Below are 23,346 nucleotides of genomic sequence, written 5' to 3'. Positions count from 1 at the left end.
TATCATTCATGTTCTCATACTTGTTTCTAAGGTTTTCCCATGAAATAGTCCATGTAATCTAGTGATAGTGACTGTTGCAACATCAGACCAGAAGGACCTGTGGCCAGGGGTGGGTGGGATGTCTTTAAGAAGAAAGACAGGATGTCAGCTTTAAAAATAAATCATAAAGATTTACCATGTAAATTTGTTATGTACATTGGCGTGAAGCTTGGGGTGAGGCCAAAGCGGCCTTTCCAGGGAGGATTCTAGGATCTCAGTGTGTTCCAGAAGACTTCAGGAATAAATAAAACTTACAGGAAGGTTCCAGAGCACTAGTATAGAAAAAGGAAAAGGCATTTTGGTTATGCAGCTGCATGGTGGGTTTGTCATTTGGGCTGACATGCAACTCACCGAAAAAGAGTGAGTGGCAGCTAAATGAAAGCTGTCATTCTAAAGCCTCTTGTCATTGTGCTGTTACTTATTCTCAACAGAAGGTAAGCATAAAGGTATGAACTCTCAGGAGGCGAAAGTTAGCTACTGTCATTCTTGAGATTGGTCTAACTGGAGTAGCTTCCTGAGAACACCAGTGCTATGCAGTGAAACGGTGAAAAGAACTAGACTGCTGGGGATTATTAGGCAGAGAGGGAATACTGAAAATAGTGCTCTACAATTTGACACTGTCAAGGGAAATGTATCTGTTGTGTAAGAGGGGACTTGTGGTGGTAACAGATTTTTGGAAACGACTAAATCATGTTGTTTCCCATTCCTAGGGTTTGTGTTCAGTGAGTCTGAACCTACTGCATTAGAACAATTTGAAGGAGGCCCCTGTGCTGTTATTGCACCTGTTCAGGTAATGGCTGGGTTTTCTCATGTTTATCCTGTTAAGATTTTATCATGTTTTACTTTGAGAGCTGCCTCAAACATGTTCTCTGGAGAAGCGTTTATATTTTCTCTATAAATAAATGCAACAGCACCCTATGGAAGCTATGTACCCCTTATGCCTGTATGTGATTGTCTACCTGTGATAGGAGACTGGCCTGCCCTTGAAGGGAAAATCAGCCACGCAGATGAGCCCATGGGAGTGCTGCTCCAGCATCCAGTCACCTCGTGAAGGGGGATGAGATGTTGGAAGGAACACAGAAGGAATTGAGTTCTGCCTCAAGGAGAGAGGAGTGTCAGCTCAGGTCTGGCTCAGGAAAAGAGCAGACAGTGTGAAGGGCAGCTCTGCCTGGTAGTGTGGCAGAGCGGTTTAGCTCTGTCTCTGGGAGTGCCCTGTGGCTAGGCCTGTCTCTGGTAATCAGCAGACCTTGCATCATTTAGTCTGACTTTTGGGAAAGGGCAGGCTGGTATGGGTAGAATCCTGAATGTGTGAGAGGATCCAACCTAGTGGCTAGTCAGCAAAAGCCTGTTTGTGCCTGAAAGCAATGTAGAAAAGTTTAACTACTCTCTGAAGTCATAACCAGTTTTAATTTTTGTGCCTCAGCAAGGTTTCTTGTTTGTCTACCCAGAGACCTGTGCTGCTGATTTGTTCCTTTAAAACCAACCTGTAAATAAATAAATCTTCTTAGTTGTTTTATGTATTAATCCAGCTGCAGTGATCTTAGTAATCTCCGTGCCCTGGAAAACTTACCTCACAGCAGCAAACCCAAAGCCTGTACATTCACTACCTGTAGAACACCTGGAAACTGAGGGGAAGGTTTGTAGTTCAAAAATCTTAGGAGGCTGTGTGTGTCCCCTCAGTAGGAAAAAAAGGCTTGTCACACTACTGTTCTTGGCTTGCTTGATAATTTAAGGCACACACAGCAGATGGATGATTGGGTGAAATTAATGTTCATTTAATGCAGTATGCGTAATATCTCAGTATTTGCTGTGTAACTGTGGTAGATAATAGTCCTAAGAACTAGGCTGTCTATTCTACAGTATTCAGCTCATGACCAAAGTAGTTAGTGTTTCAGTCCCCTGGGCAGGAGGCAGGTTTGCAATTCACAGTTACCTGCCAAATGCTTCATATAAATGGTATCTACACACGTGTCATTTTCCTACATGGCATTGTAATGCCAGTTAAAGTAGAGCATTTTGTAAACTATTCCACTGTTAATGGCAGGGCAAAAAGCTACATTTAATTTTAAGTAATTGGTTTTTGTTTTGTTTTTTAAAAGTGTTGATGGTGTGGTAGAGGAAAAACGTTTTATCTGATTTTTCCAATATGTTTTTTTAATATAAGGCGTTCCTTCTAAAGAAGCTTTTTACCTGTGAAAAATCAACCTGGAGACAATGTCAAGGTAAGTCTATTACCCCAAGAATGTTTTGTTACAGTGCTTATCATCAAATTTTGCTATGCAAAGCTTCAGCTCATTCTTACTGTAAGTTTGTCTATTTTTTTGCAGTAATTTGATAATATATTTATGTACTAATTGCAACATTTGCTGACGACTTCACAAACAATAGAAAATTTAGTACTGAAAGTCTTACATTAAGCAACAGCACAACACCAATTAAGCAGATTGCAAAAATGTTATTTGCATGACTTGTTCTGCTTTGAACATTTTAGAAGAAGAGCAGAAGAATCTCCTCTGTCATACGTTGTGTGATATTTTGGAGTTGGCTTGCTCTGATCATTCAGAATCATACTGTTTGGCAACGTGGCAAAGAGGAAAGACGTCTGAAGAAACTGCTAGTATTTCTGAGAGCCCAGCTGAAGCAAGCCGACAAGAGGAACAGCCCTGTAAGCTATTTTTTCCTAACATGGTTCCAGGAAACACTTTTCATTTTTTCAAAGTGCTTATTGAAGAATATTACTTTTTATTGTACTTTGTACAATCTTCTGTCTCATCTTGAGGCTGGTGGGTTTTGTTATGCTTTACAAATTAAGCTCCAGTTAAGTATAGTTAATGCTTGTTTTATTTCAATGGATCTTAAATTGTTGAATACTTTTTGGCTTAGTATTGCATCCCATTTTATGATACTGGGAAAGCCACAGTTCTTAAGGACTAGTCCTTTTGATATTTGGTTAATTAATTGGTTAGATTGTTAACGAGTCAGGCTTTAAAATAATTAACAATATGTAAAATATAACAGCTGGAAGAAACTGTAGTTGGCAAGTACCATCTTAGCAGAGGCACTCTAACACATGAAATAGCTGAGATGTCTTAGCAGCCCTGTGTGCCCCATCTGAAAACAAAATGTGCTTTCCTACTGGATTTAATCAATTTAATTGGTTAATTAACTATGTCAGTAAAATTTCTTCCACTGGAAAACAAAATATTTAAGATGTATTTTATTGAGTGAGGCCAAATGGGGACAGTTGCAGGCAACATGTAACCCTTGAGCTGTTTTTACTGACTTGCTACGTCTTCATGATTTGTGTGAGGACAGTTACCTTAACATTTCCTTCAGAGGTTCTTGTAGGTTATCCGGGCTGTGTAACCGTGGTCTTGGAATTTTCTTTCCTGACGTTTCGCCAGCAACTGTGGCAGGCATCTTCAGAGTAGTAACACTGAAGGACAGTGTCCTTCAGTGTTACTACTCTGAAGATGCCTGCCACAGTTGCTGGCGAAACGTCAGGAAAGAAAATTCCAAGACCACGGTTACACAGCCCGGATAACCTACAAGAACCAATGAACTCTGACCGTGAAAGCCTTCGACAATATTTCCTTCAGACTTCATGTGCACCCCAGCCCATTCTGCAATGTGATGTCGGACCGGGCCAAAAGGGCAGGCAGTAGTTTGTTTCAGAGAAAGATAATGTGACGGTTTTTAAAAATATGATTAGTGTCGATCTGTTGGGCAATCTTGTCAAAACTATTTCTTCTGAATAAACAAACAACTTTTATTTCTGTAGCCTGAACTATTAAGCCCACTCCCTGATCAAATAGAGCATCAATGCAGATCAAAATATTCTTAACTTGCAGCTGCTTGTAGTGAGTGTGTACTAGAAAATATGACTGCACTGACTTCTTTTCCAAGTGTCATTATAAGTAGTTATTGATAAAAGATATAAGAGCCATATAACCATCTACTGTTTCTAATATCCTAGCTGTATCTGTATTGTATTGTAGGTTCATCATACACGTACAGCTGCCTCATACTCATGTATACTTGGGAGTAAGTCCTGCTGAACTGAGTGGATGCTGCTTATGAGCATATATACATAGTGTTGCAGTCTTAAGCGTACAGGATTTATCATATGTTAAATGGAATGAATATTTATAGTATTATAAAGGATCCAGATAACAGGGAGTATTGAAGCCCTTTTAAGAGTCTCACAAAACTAGACGAATAGGAAAAGCACAGTACTTCTTACACTGAATCATGCTATCATATGTATCTGTGGATACTTCAGTCTGTGGCCACATTGACGGAAGGGAGATTTTTCTCCAAACTTCTCAGGTTTGCAGAAAAATTTAAAAACCTGGGGGGAAATGGAGGGGGGTGTAAATCCCCCCCAAACAGAGGACTGTAACTGTAAATCCTCCCCAAACAGTCTGTGCATGTTGTAGCGGTAAGGGGGATCCGCTGTAGGCAGCAAGCAGCGGCGCTTCAACTGGGTGATGGGGGAGGGAGACGTTGCAACTGCCCCTCCATCGTCGCTGCTTCCAGCCTAGCTCCCTCTCTCCCTGCTGTTAGCACTGCCACCTCCCAGGCTCAGAGAAGCTCCTGGCATTTCCAGAATTGCCCTTCAGATCTGTTGCAGCTTCCTGCTCCCTAACTCTCCGACAGTCACCACTGTCCCCTCAGTGTTGCAAGTTCCTTGCAGGTCCCTCCTTGTACGTATGTATTTTCAGCGTGGCTGTCATTTCATAGGAAATGTTCAGATTGACTCTGGAATATGTGTATTTTTTGTCAGGCACTTACATTTGGTAAAATCTTAATGCCAAATTCCTGGTTACATAGAATGACTCCATAAAAAGCAGCGTAGAAGTTGTTGTTTTCCAAGTACATAAAATGGGATGCAGTAGAATTTCACTAGGTGGCATTTTTCCCCCCTTGAGTTAGTGACTGTAGTGACTGGAGCTGTTAATTGGAAAATCCTTGTTTCTAGATAAGGACCATGTCATCTGTATGCATTTTGTCTGCTGTCTGGCATATTAATATTTAAGGCAAAGGTTTGGTTTTTGTTCTTTAATGCATACTAACCTGGAAACCCCTACAGCATATTGTACAATTGCTAGGAAGCAAGGCGTGTGTATTGAAAAATTGATGTAATGCACAATTAGTAAAGCAGAGGCTTAAATTGGGATGCTAGGATCCGAAGTGCCATATATGCAGATTCAAGCTATATACTGACTTCAGCCTCCCCCTTCTATTGGTACCCTGTATACTTCCAGAAGTGGGGGGGGGGAGGTGGGGACAGCCCATTGTATACGTGCATCTCTCTGGGTCCTGACTGGAGTCTTCTGTAGTTGATATTTCATAAGTGATGATATCCTACTTTATATTTTATGTGACTTTTGGAAGAGGAAAGACACAGAAGTATCAGGACTTGTTTACTGAGAGTTAGGGATATAGATATTTAAAATAAATAAAAAGTAGGATGTGGCGTCAGTGAAAGCAATTGTTTTACAGGCTGCAAATACGAAATTAGTCCTCAATCTAATACTAACTGGAGCTCTAAAACATTTTTGTATATTTGGAGCTGCAGAAATGCCAAAGTTGAGACTTCAGTCAATCGTGATTTTTTTTCTAGATCTGGCTTGATTTTTTAAAGTTTTTCTCTTTTTTATTTTTGACAAATGGTGAATCTCGCCACTGTAGCTTAATTTATACCCTCCTTTTTCACACACAGGCTCTTCCTTTCAATAGTGTTTGTGTTTGTCTGGTCATAATTCACCTCTCAACATATTGTTTCTGCCATTCCACTGGGTTTAGCAGTGTTGTCATGAAATTGGCAACAATAACTGACCCACCTATTGCCACTGTGAAGTCTACTTGTTTCATCTGCTTCATGCTTGTTGTTCACCATCCACTGATATTAGTGCACATTTGCCGGTTCAGATTCCTTGATATCATTATTCCCTCAAGCTGTTTTCTTATTTTTTTTTATTCCTGTTTGATGCAATGGGCACTAAGCAAATGTAGAACACCTTTTATTAAGGTCAGTTTTAAGTTTTCTCTCTGAAGATTTAAACAACTTAAACTAATTTCGAAAGAGATGTCAGCCTTTTTGTGTAATCTGAAGCATAGAAATTCCAGCTTTGAATTTTTCCTCCATTAAGTATTAGATTTTTACTCAAGTTAGTTGTGGCACTGGTTTCTTGGGCACACTGCTTACCTTTTGGCCTTAAAACAAGCTTAAAGTGTGTATCTTCACCTCTTGTTCACCTGAGTAATCAGCAAGTAGTCATGCACTGCCTATTTTCGTATTCCCAGAAGAACAGTAACTGCTGTCCAGACACTTGTGCGTGGGGAAAAAACTTAATTCAACTTTTTTCCCCCCAAGGTATGAGGAAAGGGTGATATAAAGCCTTTTGAACCTGGAAATCTATTAAATGCTGTATTTTTCCCCTAGCTCTTGGTTTACCTAATGAGCTTAAGTAGGATCATCAGAAATAAAGGAAGACCAAGTGTTGTCTAAACAACAAATGATTCAAATTCATTATTTTGCAGAAAAAAGAATTTAGATACTAAACTGTTTAGAAAAGACAGCGTTCTTAACACTGGTTATGCTCGAAACTGATCCTGATAACCATGCTTACTTGTTCTGTAGAAGATCTAATTGATTAGCCGAAGTATGTGTTTGGTATGCTTATGCTTAGTGACTTTCTTATGGTGACTTATATGTGGCTAAATATACCCGGAAAGTCCTCAAGGCTATTGAACTATAGTGGTTTACTAGTCCTGGCAACATTCTGGTTTCTGAGTGATTGCATATGCATTCACTTCTCTGTATGGTGGAGCCCTAGATTAGCTGCGTTAACATGGTTTCTGCCACATAGCTCTGCATATGAGAGCTTGCCCAAAAAGGGTGGAGTGGGGTGGAGTTAATACATACGAGGCTTGAAAGTATTCTAGCTTGCTATGTGTTTCTTGTGTCACTTTTTGCCATGTGTAGTGCTGAAAAGTGTCTCTTGTGTATAGCTGCCTTGGCTGTCGAAGAGCTTGGCTTTGAGCGATTTCATGCATTAATTCAGTAAGTAACATGTTGGAACACTAAAAATACACTATACACAACGAACAACTTTTTGAAGGTAGAAGCCTAACTCAGTTCATCTTAAACTTCACATTTAATTCAAGTTAAAAGTCTACCTTTAATTAGACTCTAGGAAGCCATTGTTTTCAAGTTGAAAAACAAATGTGACAACTACCCAAATCTGCACTCTTAACTTGATTGCTGTGGCGGTCATAATACAGCCTTCCCCACCTCCCAGTAGTTCTGGCACTAGTTAGCATGTTTATAGCTGAGCTATTAAAGTGGTCCTGAAAAGAATATTGGTCTCTGAGCCATAATAGGGGGGAAATACATTTAATCAATCATGAGCAACATATAATTGTTTATAAGAACGTTTCCACACTTGTATATGACTTCATGATGCACCAAATGCATTTTCTGGTTGAGTCTTTATTACAAGAAGCTTCTGAATGAAACTTCATAGCACCAGTCATCTGCTAAAAGCAGTAGGGAAAGAGGGCACCTGAGCACATTCTGTCAAATTAGGTAATATGGGGAGTTTTAAGCACATCAGTATGTGATTGTCCTTCTATGCTTGTGGTTTTCCGATCTAAAGCCAAAATTTTGGTATTCCTTGTCTTAAATTTATTTGGGGGTTTGATAGTAAGCGTGCTCATTCAGAAGAGGAAATGCTTACTGGATCTTTTACCAGTGGAACACAAAATTTAGAATAGTCATTGGGAAAAGTTGGTCATCTGTGTAAGAGCTGCCAGTTTTCACAATGAATACCATTTAAGAACTTCACAAGTGAGGCATCTCAGTACTTGAATTATTACACACATTGGTGCATTGATAACATTAGCATTGTTTACATGCTATGCCGTTAACTACCGTTTTTCTCCAATAGGCAATGGCTAATGAATGTGTTGCAAGTACATTAATTGCAGATATCCCCGCATGCCCTCAGCATTCTTCATTGTGGTTTCAGTCAGTTATTAGATACCAAGTTAAACTTTGTCATTACTGTCAAATTTCAGTAAACTAACTGCCTCTTCTTTTTAATCTTCAGCAAGCAATCATTCACAAGTTTTCCTGATTTCAAAGATGCAGTTTGGAATCACTGTTCGGTCTGGACAAACAAATTTGGAGTATTGCTTTTTCTGTATTCGGTGATACTGACTAAGGTTTGTTAAAATCATATGTACGTTTGTTACAAAGGAATGTCTGAAAATGCAAAATGGAAGTTTAGTCTACAGACCATTTAAAATCTCCACATTAATTGGCATTTACTAAGCCTTGAACATAACACATATTAAAGCGGAAGTACTGGGTCTACTGGATTATTTTCTTCCTGAAATGATAAGATAAATCTCAGAAGATAAACTCTAACAAGGAATTTATCATGCCAGCTGTCTTTTGTATAGAATTTTAGAGTTTTCCTCAACTACTGTTGTAGGCATTGAGCCCATAGGACTGATCTATGTTGAAGTTCCTATGTGGGCTGAGAGAGAGGGCAAAGATGTGTGTGTAATCATAATATGTGAGACCATGTTCGTGGTGCGTAAGTGGATGGAGCAAGTACAACTCCATCCACCCTGAATTACAGTATTCCTCTAATCTTCACCTTTGGCCTTTAGTTTGACTTTATTCTTTCTATGCAATTGGATACCTTTACTGTACGGGCAAAAGTGCTACTAGCAATAGTCCAGAAAATTTAGGTGGGCTTTTGGTAGCCAAGTATAATTTTCCACCACTTAACTGTAAAGTACAATCCCATCACAATAAACCAGGGGGGCCCAACTTTTTCTAGCCTGTGTTCACCACCTGTGTCAGAATTTGAAAGGTGTTCACTACTGCAAAATGGCTGCCACAGGAGGTGGAGCCAACCACAAAATGTCAGGGCGTGAGATTATACATAATTCTAATAGTAACTCTTCAACATTTTGGGCAGATTCTCTGCTTAACAGGATGCCTTTTAAAATGAATGTATTAAAACATTTTCTTGCATATGCAAAGCTTCTCAGAAACCCTGCTGCGCAAAAAACCCCATCCACTTTTAAAAGCACTTGATGGGTGCCAGGAAAGGTGTCAGTGGGCCCCATGGCACCCATAGGTACCACGTTGGGAATCCTTACAATTCGAATTCGACTGCATGCTGACTGTGTCAATGAGGAGGAAGGAAAAGCCTTTTGTTCTGCTGGGAAGGCACATTAAAAATCACATACAACTAGGTTAACTAACTCCTAATTGCCATGAATTTGTCTAATCTTTTAAAAGTAAAACTGAACTAGTAGCCATTGCTACATCCTAAGTGGATCAGTTACACAATTTTAATGTGCAGTCTGCTCCCTCGTTTGGATAACTGTCTGCTTCAGCTTTATAAAACTTGACTCAGTCCCTTTGGGGTTGGGCCACAGACACCACTGGAGAACACAGAACTAAACTTGAATTACAACTAAGTCCCTGCAGTGAGGGCGCCAGCACAGCTGGCACTGGTAGGAACTCCAGGAAGGACAGAGCCATTCCTGTGAACCCATGGGCCACCCACGGGTGAAAGATCTTGCTTCTCCCCTCCTCCGCAAGCCCTTTCACTTCAGGGTAGACACCGCAGCCAGACTTCCTGTCCCTGTTAATACGTGTCCCAGTGAGGTAGGACACAGGGAAAGAAATGGGGATTTCAGCAAGAATGAGGGTGAAAAGATCATGGAGCCTGTGTGAGTGTGTGGCAGGACGATGCAGAAGATCGAGGTGTAAAGATCAGTATGTGGGACGAGAAGAGACAGGTGGCTGGCTAGCAGCTAAGTGCAGAGAAGATATGATGGGAGAAGAGCCATTAGGTTGGAGAGGCAGCAGTGATGCTAGGCAAACCCAAGGCCAGGCAGCATCTTCCTGCCCCAACTGCTGCTGGTCCACCTCCTGTGTGCGATGCTTTTCTGGCCTGCGTCATCCGTTCCTTCACTTGGTGGTGGCTGCGGCTGCGGCTGTAGCTGTGAGTGGGGGTAGAAAGTGATCTTCCCTGTGGAAGTGGGCTTATTCACTATAAATCTTTAGTGCAATATTCCATGCTGAAGCAAGAATAATCTCTCTTCCCCCTGTGACAATTTCTAGCCTCCTTTTGTGTTGGTCTCCCTGTCCTTCCATGCTGCAGCACTGCTGTCCCCCCACCTCTATATTTTCACTCCCCTTTGTTATCACCAGTATCTGTGATTGGAATCTGTAGCTCTTCTGAAATGTCTCTGCTGGGGTGTTGGCAAGTGGTTTTTACACAAACTTGGCTACTGGACAGGCTTGGTTGTTGGTGATTCGGTGGTTGAAATTTTTCAAAAAGTGAAAGGAAGGAGATAGCAAACATTTCTTTCTGATACTGATCTATAGCAGAAATTAAGTGCTGGGTGTTCCCTGTCTTTAGCAGGGGTCATATTACACATATTTTGTGGGGAAACATTTTTAGCAGGAACACGAGGTCAGTACTCAATAAATATTTGTGTTTTATAGGGTATTGAAAACATAAAGAATGAAATTGAAGATTCGACAGAACCATTGATAGATCCTGTTTATGGTCATGGAAGGTACATTTTGTGTTATTTTGTACTTAAATGACAAGTGAGCTGAACAGATGGCATGTCTTTAAGAAATAGTTTTTAAAATATCATTGCCAGCAAAAGTATCAAGGACCTTTTTCCACATCATCCTGGGATGTCCTGCCAAATTTCTCTGTTACCTTGCCAAATCTGTTACCTTATACTCCTGTTCAGTTATGTTTAAGGCATCTTCGTAAACTGGGTAAACTGGATGCCCTGACCATGTGAACAACATCTGTGTTTAGTTTACTGTCTCTTATATACCCTTGCGCTAATTAATGCCACTCTGAATTAACTTGTTCAGAAAAAGATGGAAAACATAACTTATTTGCAAACCTAAAAACCTGTTTTCTTCATACAGCCAAAGCTTAATTAACCTCCTGTTGACGGGGCATGCAGTTTCCAACGTCTGGGATGGAGACAGGGAATGCTCAGGAATGAGTAAGTTCTTAACTGATTATCTGGTTATTGTATGGCGGAAATGATTGTATTTTAAATAGTTGTCTCCCTTTGAATGTGTAAATGATGTACAGTTCCTATAAATTGAAATGGTTGTTATAGGACTGCATGTGTTTTTCTTTTTCCTGGATATCATCATCTTACATCATTACACTCTGGCTGTCATCCTTGTTGGCAGCAAAAAATGTCTGCAGTCGTAAATTGGCTCTCCACTAGGTTCTGCTTTGCTGGCTAACAAATTATTAAATACTTGAGAGCTGCATTGCTTCAGGATTCTGAGGCGAGGCTCAGCTCCCACGCAGTTAAGGTTTGCTGCGGGGTGAAGGGCACCTCCCCTCAGCATGGTTACCATCAGAGGGGGCCAATTGAACAAAATTATTCAAAGAGCTGTATAATTATTAAGTTTACACTACTGTCCCTGTTCACTGACATCCAGGGTACATTCCATTGTAAACACTTGAGTAGGTTCCAATTCTAATTGATATTTCTGCCCTGTATATTTTCCTTCTATATGTGGAGGTCAAGATGCAGAGGGAAATATAGGATGCACTTCACACATACAGGAGTTTTTTTTTTTCATCCTTCTTATTCTGGCTCCAAAACTTCCTTTTCTCCTCTTCCCACCAACCCATTGGAGGAAGGACCCCCTCCAGAGTAAGAAGTCATTGGGTGTAAGGCACTGCCACTGGAATGGAAAATCAATATACCCCCATGACCTTATGCTGCTCTGAATCTTGGCCAAAAGTTTTAATATAATACTTAAGAGCCAGCGTAGTGTAGTGGTTAAGAACGGCGGACTGTGATCTGGAGAACCAGGTTCGATTCCTCACTCCACATGAAGCCTGCTGGGTGACTTTGGGCCAGTTACAGTTCTCTCCGAACTCCCTCAGCCCACATGGAGGCAGGTAATGGCAAACTACCTCCGAAGTCTCTTGCCTTGAAAACCCTACGGGGTTGCCATAAATCAGCTGTGACTTGATGGTGCACGCACACATGTCTTTTAATTGTAATGCCCTCTGACAATTGTCATCCCTCGGGGATTCATAGTTTTAGTAATAAAGTAATATTTGCTTGTATTGAAAACTGTGTACAAATCTGCCATTTAGTCCTCGTAAATAACGTTGCAGCCTCAAAAATGCCATAAATTCATTTAGCTGAGAATTCTGTGAGAATATGAAATAACTGATTTGAGGAGCATCTGGATCACTTCACTTTTTCCCTGACTGGTTATAGTGGTGTTGAGGCATGCTACAAATACATGCCCATATTTTATAACACTGACGTCTGCTCGTGTTCTTACAACATGGATGTGACCATTCTGGTTGGCTGCTGCTTCATTGTTTTTGTATTAAAGGGTGGGGAGCTAAGAAGGGAGGAACAACTGGGGGGGGGGGAAGCATCATACCGCAAATAGCCAGATCACTTCCCCTCATAAAGCATGTGCATGCTCTTCCCATAAGCATGCGTGCAATTAGTGAAACAATTCTGTAGAACACAGAGTGGTAGAAATTCTGTTTTATAAAAAAAGTTGCCATTTTGAAGGTAGAGTACAACACAAGGACGGATGGTGATTGGGTGTGGCTTTTGACCATTGTATCTCATTAACCAGTATACTTTATTTCAAGTGACGTTTTGTGTGCTTTGATTTACCACAAGATGGCAGTAGGCCCTAAGGAAGAAAAATACTTGCCACTAGAAGACTCAGAGGGGAGAAAACTGTAGTGTCTTGAAAGCTGTTCAGTAGTGATGGAATCTATTGTACAAGTTCATGTTCCTGTTTCACATGGGGTAGATTTGTAACATCTCATGTTGCCTCCTGCTGACCAGCATTTGAATGTCATGACAAGAGAGCTGGTAGCAGTTTCGTGCAATCAAGCTTTTGTGACAATGTGAATGACAGAAACTTGTCAGAATCTGGCCCTAGATAGAGGCCTAAGTGAACAAACTGTTGTTGTTGTTGTTGTTAATAATAATATAGTATTAATGTTTATATCCCGCCCTCCCCCAGCCAAGCCACGCTAAGGGTGGCTAGCATCATAATTTGATATAAGTTAAAATATGGGTAACATAATTTGGTACACATTAAATACAACCAACCATACAACTTCAAACATTTGAAAACATGCTGAATTTTTAAGATTCCATCTGAGTCGATGGAGCTAATTTAATTATCTGCAGGGAGAGTTGTTGTTACAGCGGCCACCATTCGAGTAGGTGCCGTACCTCGGGGGGAGAGGATGGACAGCACACTTACACTAAGGAAGGGAACATGGCCAGAGGAGGGCAACAAAGATGGTGAGGGGTCTGGAGGCCAAGCCCTATGAGGAAAGGTTGAGGGAGCTGGGTATGTTTAGCCTGAAGAGAAGATTGAGAGGTGATATGATAACCATCTTCAAGTACCTGAAGGGCTGACAGGTAGAGGAGGGTGCCGAGTGGTTTTCTGTTGCTCCAGAAGGTCGGACCAGAACCAACGGGTTGAAAATCAAAAGAGTTTCTGTCTAGACATTAGGATGAATTTTCTAACAGTTAGAGCGGTTCCTCAGTGGAACAGGCTTCCTTGGGAGGTGGTAAGCTCTCCTTCCCTAAAGGTTTTTAAGCAGAGGCTAGATGGCTATCTTTCAGCAATGCTGATTCTATGACTTTAGGCAGATCATGAGAGGGAGGGCACCTTGGCCATCTTCTGGGCATGGAGTATGGGTCACTGGGGGGTGGGGGAGGAGGTAGTTTGGAATTTCCTGCATTGTGCAGGGGGTTGGACTAGATGACCCTGGTGGTCCCTTCCAACTCTATGCTTCTATGACTCTATGACACACATAAGGCGACAGAGGGAAAACCTAAGGGCAATAAAACAAAGGAAAGAGGAGTAAGGGAAGGGGAAGAACGGGGGACAAGCTACTAGATGATACTGTCACTGCCCTCAACTATAAGCCTAGCAGAACATCTCCGTCTTGCATGCCCTGCAGAACTGGACTAGGTGGATTTACCACACTTAACACAAGCGGCACTGTTTTTTAACATGTCGGTCCACTCAGTTTCTCTTTTCAGAATATTACCTTATATAGCCATTTGGTTATGAATGAATTAAAAGAGCAGGATGAGCTGACTTGAAAATATAACAATGTAGATTGCTTTGTCTTCCTTGAAAGAATTCTGAGGTTAACAATCCTGGGGGGAGGAGGAGACTGGGGCTGGGATTCAGTACAGAGTGGATGACAACATTGGCTCCTCAGATAAAGATGTATCTTCATCCATAGAGAAAGTGACTGTAGAGCAAACTACATATTACATGTAAATGTGTATAATTAAGTACCAAAGGCCGTTGTCCTTTTTTTTTTTTTTTTGAATGGAAAGCAGCTTCAAGAGAGGCCTATTTAGGGTAGAAGGAAAACTGCTCAGTACTTTTTCTACTACAACATCGCCCCAGCTGTTTCTCTCCCCCTATCCTTGTGGGATTCCAGATGCATATTTACCCTCCCAAAGCATCAGTTTTTAAAAATATTCATCGGGGCTTCCTTATACACCCTTGACTGTAAAGTATAGCTTTTTTTTCTCAAACACAAACTGAGTCGTTACAAATATAAAGCTAGTTCTCTGATTAACAAAGCCAAAACAAGCCTCTAATGAAGCATGATTTAAATGTGGTGCTGGCAAAGGAAAGAGCTTTTCGCCACCACTGTGTGCACAACCAGCATCTTGTGTAAAGCTGGGCCACTATATGTGTGCAAAGCACACCAAATACCTATCCTGGGCTGCTGTATTGGCATGCTAATTAAGCATACACAACTGCTTTGTACAGATAGCAGTCCGGCTTCAACAAGAGATTGGCACATGCAAAGTCACATGAGTAAGTTTACAAGCATTTAAAAAAGTGGCTGTGAGCGCTCCCTTGAGTAAATTTTCCCCCTTAAGGAGTTTGTCAGCACTAACCACAGTTGAAGCTAATTAGGGTTTATTTGAAACCAGGATCTGAAAGCACAGTTTGAAGTGGGCTTCAGATCCTGATACAAGGGAAAACTTGGTTAGCCCGAACTACAGTTAATGCCTGTGTTGACAAACTGCTCAACCACACAGTTAGGAACAAAGAGGTTTTTTTTCCCCCTTAAGGATGGGGTGTACTCCTTAGGCCTCCACCATGGAAACTGCAGGTGGCAAGTCAGCAACATCCACCTACAAGTTGCTTTTTGGGTTCTGCCCTTGTTGTTCCGCAGGTTAATATGATGCTTTTGTTACAGTGATCTGTGACACCTTTCGTTCTCCACTCTCATGTGTGCGTCATTTGCGAGGAGCATTAAAATATGGTGCTCTTGCAGAATGGAAAAATTTGGTTCCTCGCACATGAGAATGGAAAAAAATGCATGACTGCTCTGCTTGCAGACGCTTTATAGAGGGGCTTGCATGGAGTTAAATAAGCACATTTTGGCAGCTCTAGTTGTTGTAATAAGTTTATGATGTTCTTGAGTTCAAAAGAATTTACTCTAGCCCTGTGTCCAATCTTTCTCAGAAGGGACTCTCAGCAGGCCAACTTCCTGTAACCACCAATAGCTTATGTCAAGTCTGTGTTCAGTGCAGAGGTCAAATCGGATTTTGGAAGAACAATGCCATGGTGGAAATGATTTTTCGTCCTCGGCTTTGTTTGTGTTTTTAAAAGTTCAACATTTTCCCCCTTCCCTTGCTTTATGTTGCATGCTTTCTAGACTGAAGTGTCACGGCTGGTTTGAAGGAAGTAAATCAGAGTAGGAGTCAAATTTGGACAGTTCTAATATAGAGGTTTTGTTTCTATTCAGAACTGCTTGGAATTCATAAGCAAGCAACTGCTGGGTTCTTGACACTTATGGAATCTCTAAGGTACTGTAAGGTAAGTTTTTTAAATTGCCTGATGGAAAGTTATGGATGATGTTAGAATTGGGTAGCCTGTTCCTTTGAAAATATTATATTTGGGCTGCAACCTTGAAGAGTCATGAGTGCGGCATGTACTACCCCTTTCTTTATCCTGGTCAATCCAATTTCTTGCCTCAGTAGAAGTTACTTATGCACTGATATATCAAAAACTTGAACCAGCATGGGGAGAGGATTGGATATTGTCTACATAATCCTGTGGTTAGCCCTCGAGAAGCACTGTGCCCATGGGGATCCTTTCCCCACAGGCATAAATGTGCCCGTTGTATTTGAAATAATAATCCTTTCGAATCATGTGTTGTTGAAGAATTGCAGTTAGCCACTTTTGCCACTTTTTATATCAAATGTCTTTTTTCCTTCGACTGTCAAGACAGCCATCACACTGAATTAAACCTACTACTACATTGACTGATTTGTTGAAAAGCTGGTTGTATTTGTCGCTGTCTTCAAGCCAAATTAGTTGGGCAGAGATTTGATGTTACTTTGAAGCACAGCTGTAGTGTACATGGAGACTGGTATGACCTGGAAAATGTCTTGTGTTTTAATAATGGAGATGTCAACCGTTAACATCCCATGGTACCTCACAGAGATCATGTGCACAGTGATGTAATGTCTACTAGTGATGATAAGCATATGTTGGGCAGGACGTGTTGCTACCTTACAGGTTTGAGTTGAATGGTGGAGTCTGGGTTATTTTCCTGACAACAAAGACTACTTTTGGGAACTAGGCAGAGTTGCGAATCTGTCATCTTTTGGTTCTGAATATAATGATCGTTGGGATCCTAAAGGCTGGTCATCTGCTTTTCTGCAAGTTTTTGTTTTGTTTTGTTGTTGCTTTAATTTAGTGCAACACGTCCCGTCCCCCCGACACAATTGTCTTCTTACTTTAAAACTATTTCCTTCTGCAGCCATTTTACAACTGTTTTCTTCTGCAGCCATTTTACAGCTCTTTTAAGCTGGATGTATTGGAATCCTTTAAAAGAAAAATATGATATGGAATGTCACATCTAAGTTAAATATTGCTACCTTCTTCTTCTTTTTTATTCATCTTTATGGGATACAGAAAAGAAAAAGGGAAAAAATGGGGGGAGACATATAAGAAACAATTCAATCTGTTCTTTGTCCATGCCCGACATCCTGCCTTCTCAGTCTTACCCCCAACAGTACTCACTTAAGTAAATACAGGGTATAATTGGTAAATATGTCATCCTACTTTGTTTAAAAATTATAGTATACCTAAAAACTATTATATATTTGAGCTTCAACTAGTATTTGTTTTTCTATAGCTCAACCCAACAAAAAAGGTATGATTATCATACAACAATCTAGCCTGACTAGTATAGTTTTTCATCTCTCAATTAAGTCTGACATAAAATCTGTTTATGATATGACAGGTTAACTTGCATATCTGTCAAAAAAAATTGCCATCTTTTTGTAATCATTGACTGACAGATATTGCTACCTTCTGAGTTGCATATTTGTGGTTATCATGCAAGTATGAAATCTGATGAGGGAATATTTATTTATTTACTTAATTACTTTATACTCCACCTTTCTCACTGAGTCTCAAGGTGGATTACACAGTGTAAGTCAATCTAGTCATTAGGATGAGGTATTTTATAAGCAATGCAATAGGGCTAGGATTACAGAAATCTGAAGCAAAGCACAAAGTATTAAGACTTTGTCTTAAAATGCAGATGGTATTTACATAAATAAAAAACAGTGCAGTGAGAACAGGCTAGTACATACAGCAAGCAGGTCATACCTACTGTACACAGTGGTATAATCCCTTCATAAAAGCGCCTTAGGTAACCATTCTGTTATAATATAGTCCTATTATCTTTGTAGAAATGCCCTTCTGAATCATTCAATTTTGCATAGTTTGCAGAATGCCAGGGGAGTTGGAGCCTTCCTGACCTCTTTAGACAGGCCATTCTACAATGTGTGGACCACAACAGTTGTTGATCTTGTCCATTTGCAGGGTGGCATGCCCAGAAGGCTCTACTACACTGAGCAAAATCGTTGTGGTAGAGCATATGAGAAGAGGTGGTCCTGCAGAAATGAGGTTCCAAGGCCATGAAGGGCTTTTTATATGATAGCAAGTACCTTGAGTTGAACCCAGTAACTGATGGGCACCAAATGAAGTAACTGCAGAATGAGTGTAATATGCATGCTTTGCCTCGTTCCTGGTGATAACAGAGCTTTGAAATTAATCTCAAGAATCATGATTTGCAGTGTGTTAACCATAGAGGTGGTTAAAGCTTTGGAGAAAGCCTTGAAACCACATGGGCTATGTTTGGGGAAACTGAGAGGATCAGGACAAAGTAGCCAGGGAAACAGTGGAAGGAGCGGAGAGGCTCTGTGTCCTACATGGCTTTTAGTTTTCATACCTATGTCCTCCTTTAGCCTTTGCAGTAAATTGCCCACAACTACAAATCCAAACTAAGGATGCAGTCCTACGAACGCTTTCTTGGGAATAAGCTCAATTGAATAAAATGGAACTTAGTTGCAAGTAAACCTTAGGATTGCGCCCTGAAATTTGGAATTCAAAATATACCTTTAACATAGATTTGTTGGGTAACCTTTATTTATCTTTCTGGTAGCAGTACTTGTATATTTCAAATTTGAGGTTGCATGAACACAAATAGTTACAGGCTGGCTTATTTTGGGGCTCAGGGTTATATTCCACTGTAAAGTTGATGAATAGTTCTTACTTTCCCCCCCCCTAAGGTTGGTTCCTATCTGAAGTCCCCCAAATTCCCTATTTGGATACTTGGCAGCGAAACTCATCTCACAGTCTTTTTTGCCAAGGTAGGATTCCTTTCTTTTTATTTCATCGCTTAAATAATTAGCATTTAAGTCTGTAGCTGGTGACTTTTTAGGATACTTGTACAAAATGGTGCTGAAGGTTATATAAAACTTTATTGTAACTGGTAGGGAACATTTTGATCTAAATGTATTGGATTTCTGAAAGAATGTTTTCAACAACTCACTCAACGTGATTGAGAACATGACAAGGCTCATCTGTGGAATCTCCTGGATTGCTGCTCTATGGCTAGGAATCAAGTCCCAAATATCCTTTCTCAATCTGTTTGGAGAAAACTATTACCATACATGGTTATTTGTGGAAAGCTCGCATATCAAGCGTTGCAACCTATAATTTCTCAACCGTGAGAGCAATTGTTTGTTGTTCAACTGATCCCAGAGCTGCTAATAAATATGTTAGAGGTGGAGGACGAAGGAGAGATACCACGTCTTTTGTATTCATATGGGAGGGCAGCGGGCAAATTTACCTTCAGGTGCCAAACATTTCTTCAATCTGGGCGTGATTCAGCTCAGCTGCTTCCAGTTCCCCATCCCACCCAACTGCCTGATAATCTCAGAAGATTGAAGTGTCTGTGGTGCATGAATGGTTAGAGAACAGCAAGAGTACTTGAAAGAATGCAAGCTTGGAAAGTATTAATAAAAGCAAGAAGGAAATTGGCCATTTTGCCCTACACCTTTAGTCTCAGTGAGAAAGGCAGACTGTAAATGAAGGAAATAGATAAAATAAACTTGTACAACAATCATAGAAAATTTGTACTTTGGTTATTTTTCAACACTGCATATTCGTTGAAGCCGAATATGGTTTTTTCAGGTCTTATTAAAAGTCTAAATAGCTGTGGTGGACACATCCAGCCTTATTCCACTTAGTCATCTGAGTTATGCCAGTCTATTTTTCAGAGTTTGTCTTTAAGCTACAACTTGTGCTATTTAAATAAGATACATTTTGGTATTTCCTGTAAGAGAATTGGGTCAGCAAAGCAAAACCGCTTCTGCTTAACTGATTTCAGCACACCCAAGCTTTTGCTAACTAACCTTGTCAGTGAGTAAGCTCTAAGTATGGTAGTCTGAAAGGTCAGTGTTCATGGCTGAATGTAGACCATGAAAGTGTAATTGTATATACCCCTAGGTGATCGATCAAATGATTTCCTTTTGTGCAAAAAAAAAAAGTCGATCCATCTGTTTTCCTTCAAGATTTTAGCAGTTAGCTCCACATGGGATAACAGCAAAATGTTTTGCATTTTGTGTAGGCAAGAAAACTAAAGGGATTAAAATAAATAAATATATATTCAGAAAGTATGGGAAACCATACCTGATAATTTAATGTATATATCTAATTCCCATATGTGGCCCCTGCCTGCAGATACTTAAATCTGCAAAAAGGGGACACACTCCCCTCCCAACAGGTTTTTCTGCAAACTTGGAGGAACCCCTGGGACCGCAGAAAATTTTTTAAAAATAAACAGGGGGAGTTAAATCCCCACCAAAACTAAATAAGGTGTTGTCTGCGCAGACAATGCACTTTTACCCCCTTAGAGCCTGTCCACAGCAGCAGGGGGAGCCCAGAAGCCAGTTTGGGTGGCAGAGCCCAGGAGCCTCTGGTGAGCCTGGCTGCCCCTCCCAATGGCTGTAAGGTAAGTGGGGGGAGGGGAAAAGGGATTTCCCCCTCCCCCGTGAGTTTTACGGGTGTTGCCCCCCTTGGTGAGCAGGTGAGAGAGCAGGGCTGGGAGTGGGAGGTGGCCTCACTGCTCCTGCCTGGAATGGCTCCAGGCAAGCTGGTGAGAGAGCGAGGCTGGGGGGAGAGGAAGTCTGGAGCTGCAATGGGAGGGATGGAATCCCCCACAGTGAGTTTTTCATGCCCCCACTTATATATTCTAATCTGTGTTCAGATTATATATTTTTAAAGTATAGAGTCAGTTCACGTTGCAGTTGATATTAGTAACAATACAGGGTTTAGGATTTGGGTTGCGTTTCTTGTGATGTTTATAGAAAATCCAAAAATGCATGGCATATAAGTCTAGATTAGTGAATACCGCTTAAAATGTAGGTTACTTGTAGACTAAAGGTTGATCTACAGCCAAGTTTGGTTGGTGGGCATGTGATATAGCAACCTTGCTCAAGCTAAGTACTATAGTAGCTAAGTACTGACACATTATCAGAGGATATGACCAGAAGCAAATGTCAAAGGGGCTCTTTAAACATATCACTAGACTTTAACCTAAGTTGGCAACAAGGTCCCAGGTTCCTGCACAGAAATGCTTTCTAGCTGACCTTAACCATGGTAACATATGACTAATAGAAATGTTGAAGTTTTGCAGATAACTGTGTTGTTACATGGATAATAAACTATAGAAATCTTTCTGTTCTGTTTGCTGCCTGACCGTCATGCAAACAGTAATGCATGTGACAGATGTTGAATCTCCACCTGCATTGCAGAGAAACTTGTGTACACCATCCAGTTTCATCCTTTACAGATGTAATTCCATCCTTTACAAGTGTAATTAATACCCTTGAACATCCATTTTGTATTCTCTTTAAAAGAAGGAAGAAATGAGTTTTACATTCGCTTCATCTCATATTGACATAACAATGGTCATGTGTACCAAAAATGCTTTTGACGCACCTTTAGAAGTGTCTTCTGTAGCTTCCCTATTTAAAGAAGCATCTTCTGCTTTGAGCCACATTAATCATAATTGTGTCAACACACAAATGGAAGCCAGAGCTACATTGGACAGAGATTTCTCACATGAAATACAGTTTTTCTGTCTTGTGACAGCTGTGTTGTAACATGGGCTCAGCAGGATTTAAAGAGGCTTTAACTGGTGCCATATATCTTTACTCTGAATGTTGCTCAGGCACTAATATGTTGCTGTCATGGTTGTTCTACCCCTCACTTACTCCTTGCTTAAGAGATTGAGGAGTGTAGACTCTGTGTGCCGGGGGTCCCAGATCCTATCCATGCAATCTCCACTTTAAGAAGGCATCTCTGGCATCAGAACTGAGAGACTTTGTAGACTGCCGATTGGGTTAAACTATTGGACCAGTGGACTCTGCATAAGGCAACTTCATGTGTTCAAATACTTTATGCCCTATCAGCTATTACTTATGCAGATCAGAATGTCCAAAAATGCAGACAGTGATTTGTTTAATGGCCTGACTTGCAGTGAGATCTAAGACCATGCAACTTCTTAGCAATCCAAAATGACTATTGAGGCTTATGAAACCAGGGACGGCTTCTTGCCCCAGCCCAGTGGGGAGGAGGGAGTGCTTTTTAAAAGAAACCTGAAGTCCTTCTTGGCTTTATGGAGCTAATTTAGTAGTTCTTCAGATTCTAACTCCTCTGTACAGATTTCTGTTTAGTGGGCTTTTAAAACTGAGGTTTCTGGAATTATGTTTTCCGAAGTAGTTACTGCATAATAAACACACATAAATTAAACTTTAGTTTCTTGTTCTAACCTTCAGCATAGGAATCTGGAGTACTTTTTCAGCTCTACACCAAGTTTAATTCCTAGGAATGGGGAATGTTTCCCAGGTGGTTTCTTCTTTTGGAGAAAGTATTTACATAAAGTCTTTTGTGGAAGAGAAGTCCATGCTCATTTGGACTTTTGTGGCAAAGGCAAACTGTCCACGTTCTTGTGTCACATTTAAAAGTAACCAAGGATTACTGATTGTATTAAAGCCCTCATCAAGTTTATCAGAATTGGAGATATTGAGAGATTTTATGTCTGGGGTTTTTATTTTTGTGAATGAAAACAGCCAAGAAGCCTGTCTTAGACTATAATACCTGTGTATGCATGCCAGCAAGGATAAACATGAGCTCATAAAATAAACTTCTATTATCAAGAGAACAGCATTTACAATTCAGGAAAATAGTTTTTGGTAGGAGTAACACAAGGTCCAAACAGTGAAACATGATCTGGTTGCCTTTGGGACGCAGTGTACTTAAAAATAATGACTGGTAAGCTACTAATTGGGTTTCCTTCTATGGAAGATCAGGTTTGGGGGGATGTTTTAGATAACAGTTTGCAAGGCCTGGAGGCTTGTGTTTGGCAGAAATCATGGAAGTCTGGAAGATGAAGTATAGTTTTAAGAAGTTTGTCACCTTTTTAATAAGTGCTGCTAGCCAAAAGGAATAATTTTTGCAACTTGTAAAAAGTGATGAACTTCAAGCTAACCTTTTGAGTCCAGATTCTGGGATGGAGACAGACTGTGGAATAGTTAACTTTGCAGAATAAGAGAGGAGGGTTCTTCAGACGTGGCAACAGCAGGACAGGCTTATACATTATTGTGGAAAGAGCATCTGCTGTGTCATCTTAATGTCTGACCACTATAGTTGGTAACACACCACAGACAAAAATAGATCAGAGCCAAATCAGGTGTGACATGAGAGATCTGTAATGAGAATGCATCTGAGATATCTTCACATTTTTAAATTTCACTTTAAAAGCAGCCATCCTGTTCTCCTGAACTCTCTCCCCCTCCCCCCGCCCAGGTAGAGAG

At 40.6% G+C, this 23,346-nt stretch overlaps 1 protein-coding gene across 1 annotated transcript in view; it reads left to right on the top strand.

Moving 5' to 3' along the window:
- MINDY3 (MINDY lysine 48 deubiquitinase 3) overlaps positions 1-23,346 on the top strand; it is a 37,311-nt gene that overhangs the window by 8,926 nt on the left and 5,039 nt on the right. The window contains exons 2-10 of the mRNA XM_056857433.1: positions 750-829; positions 2,204-2,261; positions 2,531-2,704; positions 7,057-7,108; positions 8,157-8,271; positions 10,583-10,656; positions 11,030-11,109; positions 15,912-15,982; positions 18,754-18,834. Of these exons, the coding sequence (XP_056713411.1) occupies positions 750-829; positions 2,204-2,261; positions 2,531-2,704; positions 7,057-7,108; positions 8,157-8,271; positions 10,583-10,656; positions 11,030-11,109; positions 15,912-15,982; positions 18,754-18,834 (785 nt within the window). The remainder of the gene's footprint in view (positions 1-749; positions 830-2,203; positions 2,262-2,530; positions 2,705-7,056; positions 7,109-8,156; positions 8,272-10,582; positions 10,657-11,029; positions 11,110-15,911; positions 15,983-18,753; positions 18,835-23,346) is intronic.

The sequence above is a fragment of the Euleptes europaea genome, chromosome 11 (genome assembly GCF_029931775.1).
Source record: "Euleptes europaea isolate rEulEur1 chromosome 11, rEulEur1.hap1, whole genome shotgun sequence".
Taxonomy (NCBI): Eukaryota; Metazoa; Chordata; class Lepidosauria; order Squamata; family Sphaerodactylidae; genus Euleptes; species Euleptes europaea.
Note: the sequence above shows the minus strand (reverse complement) of the source record. Positions and strands in the feature narration are given on the sequence as shown.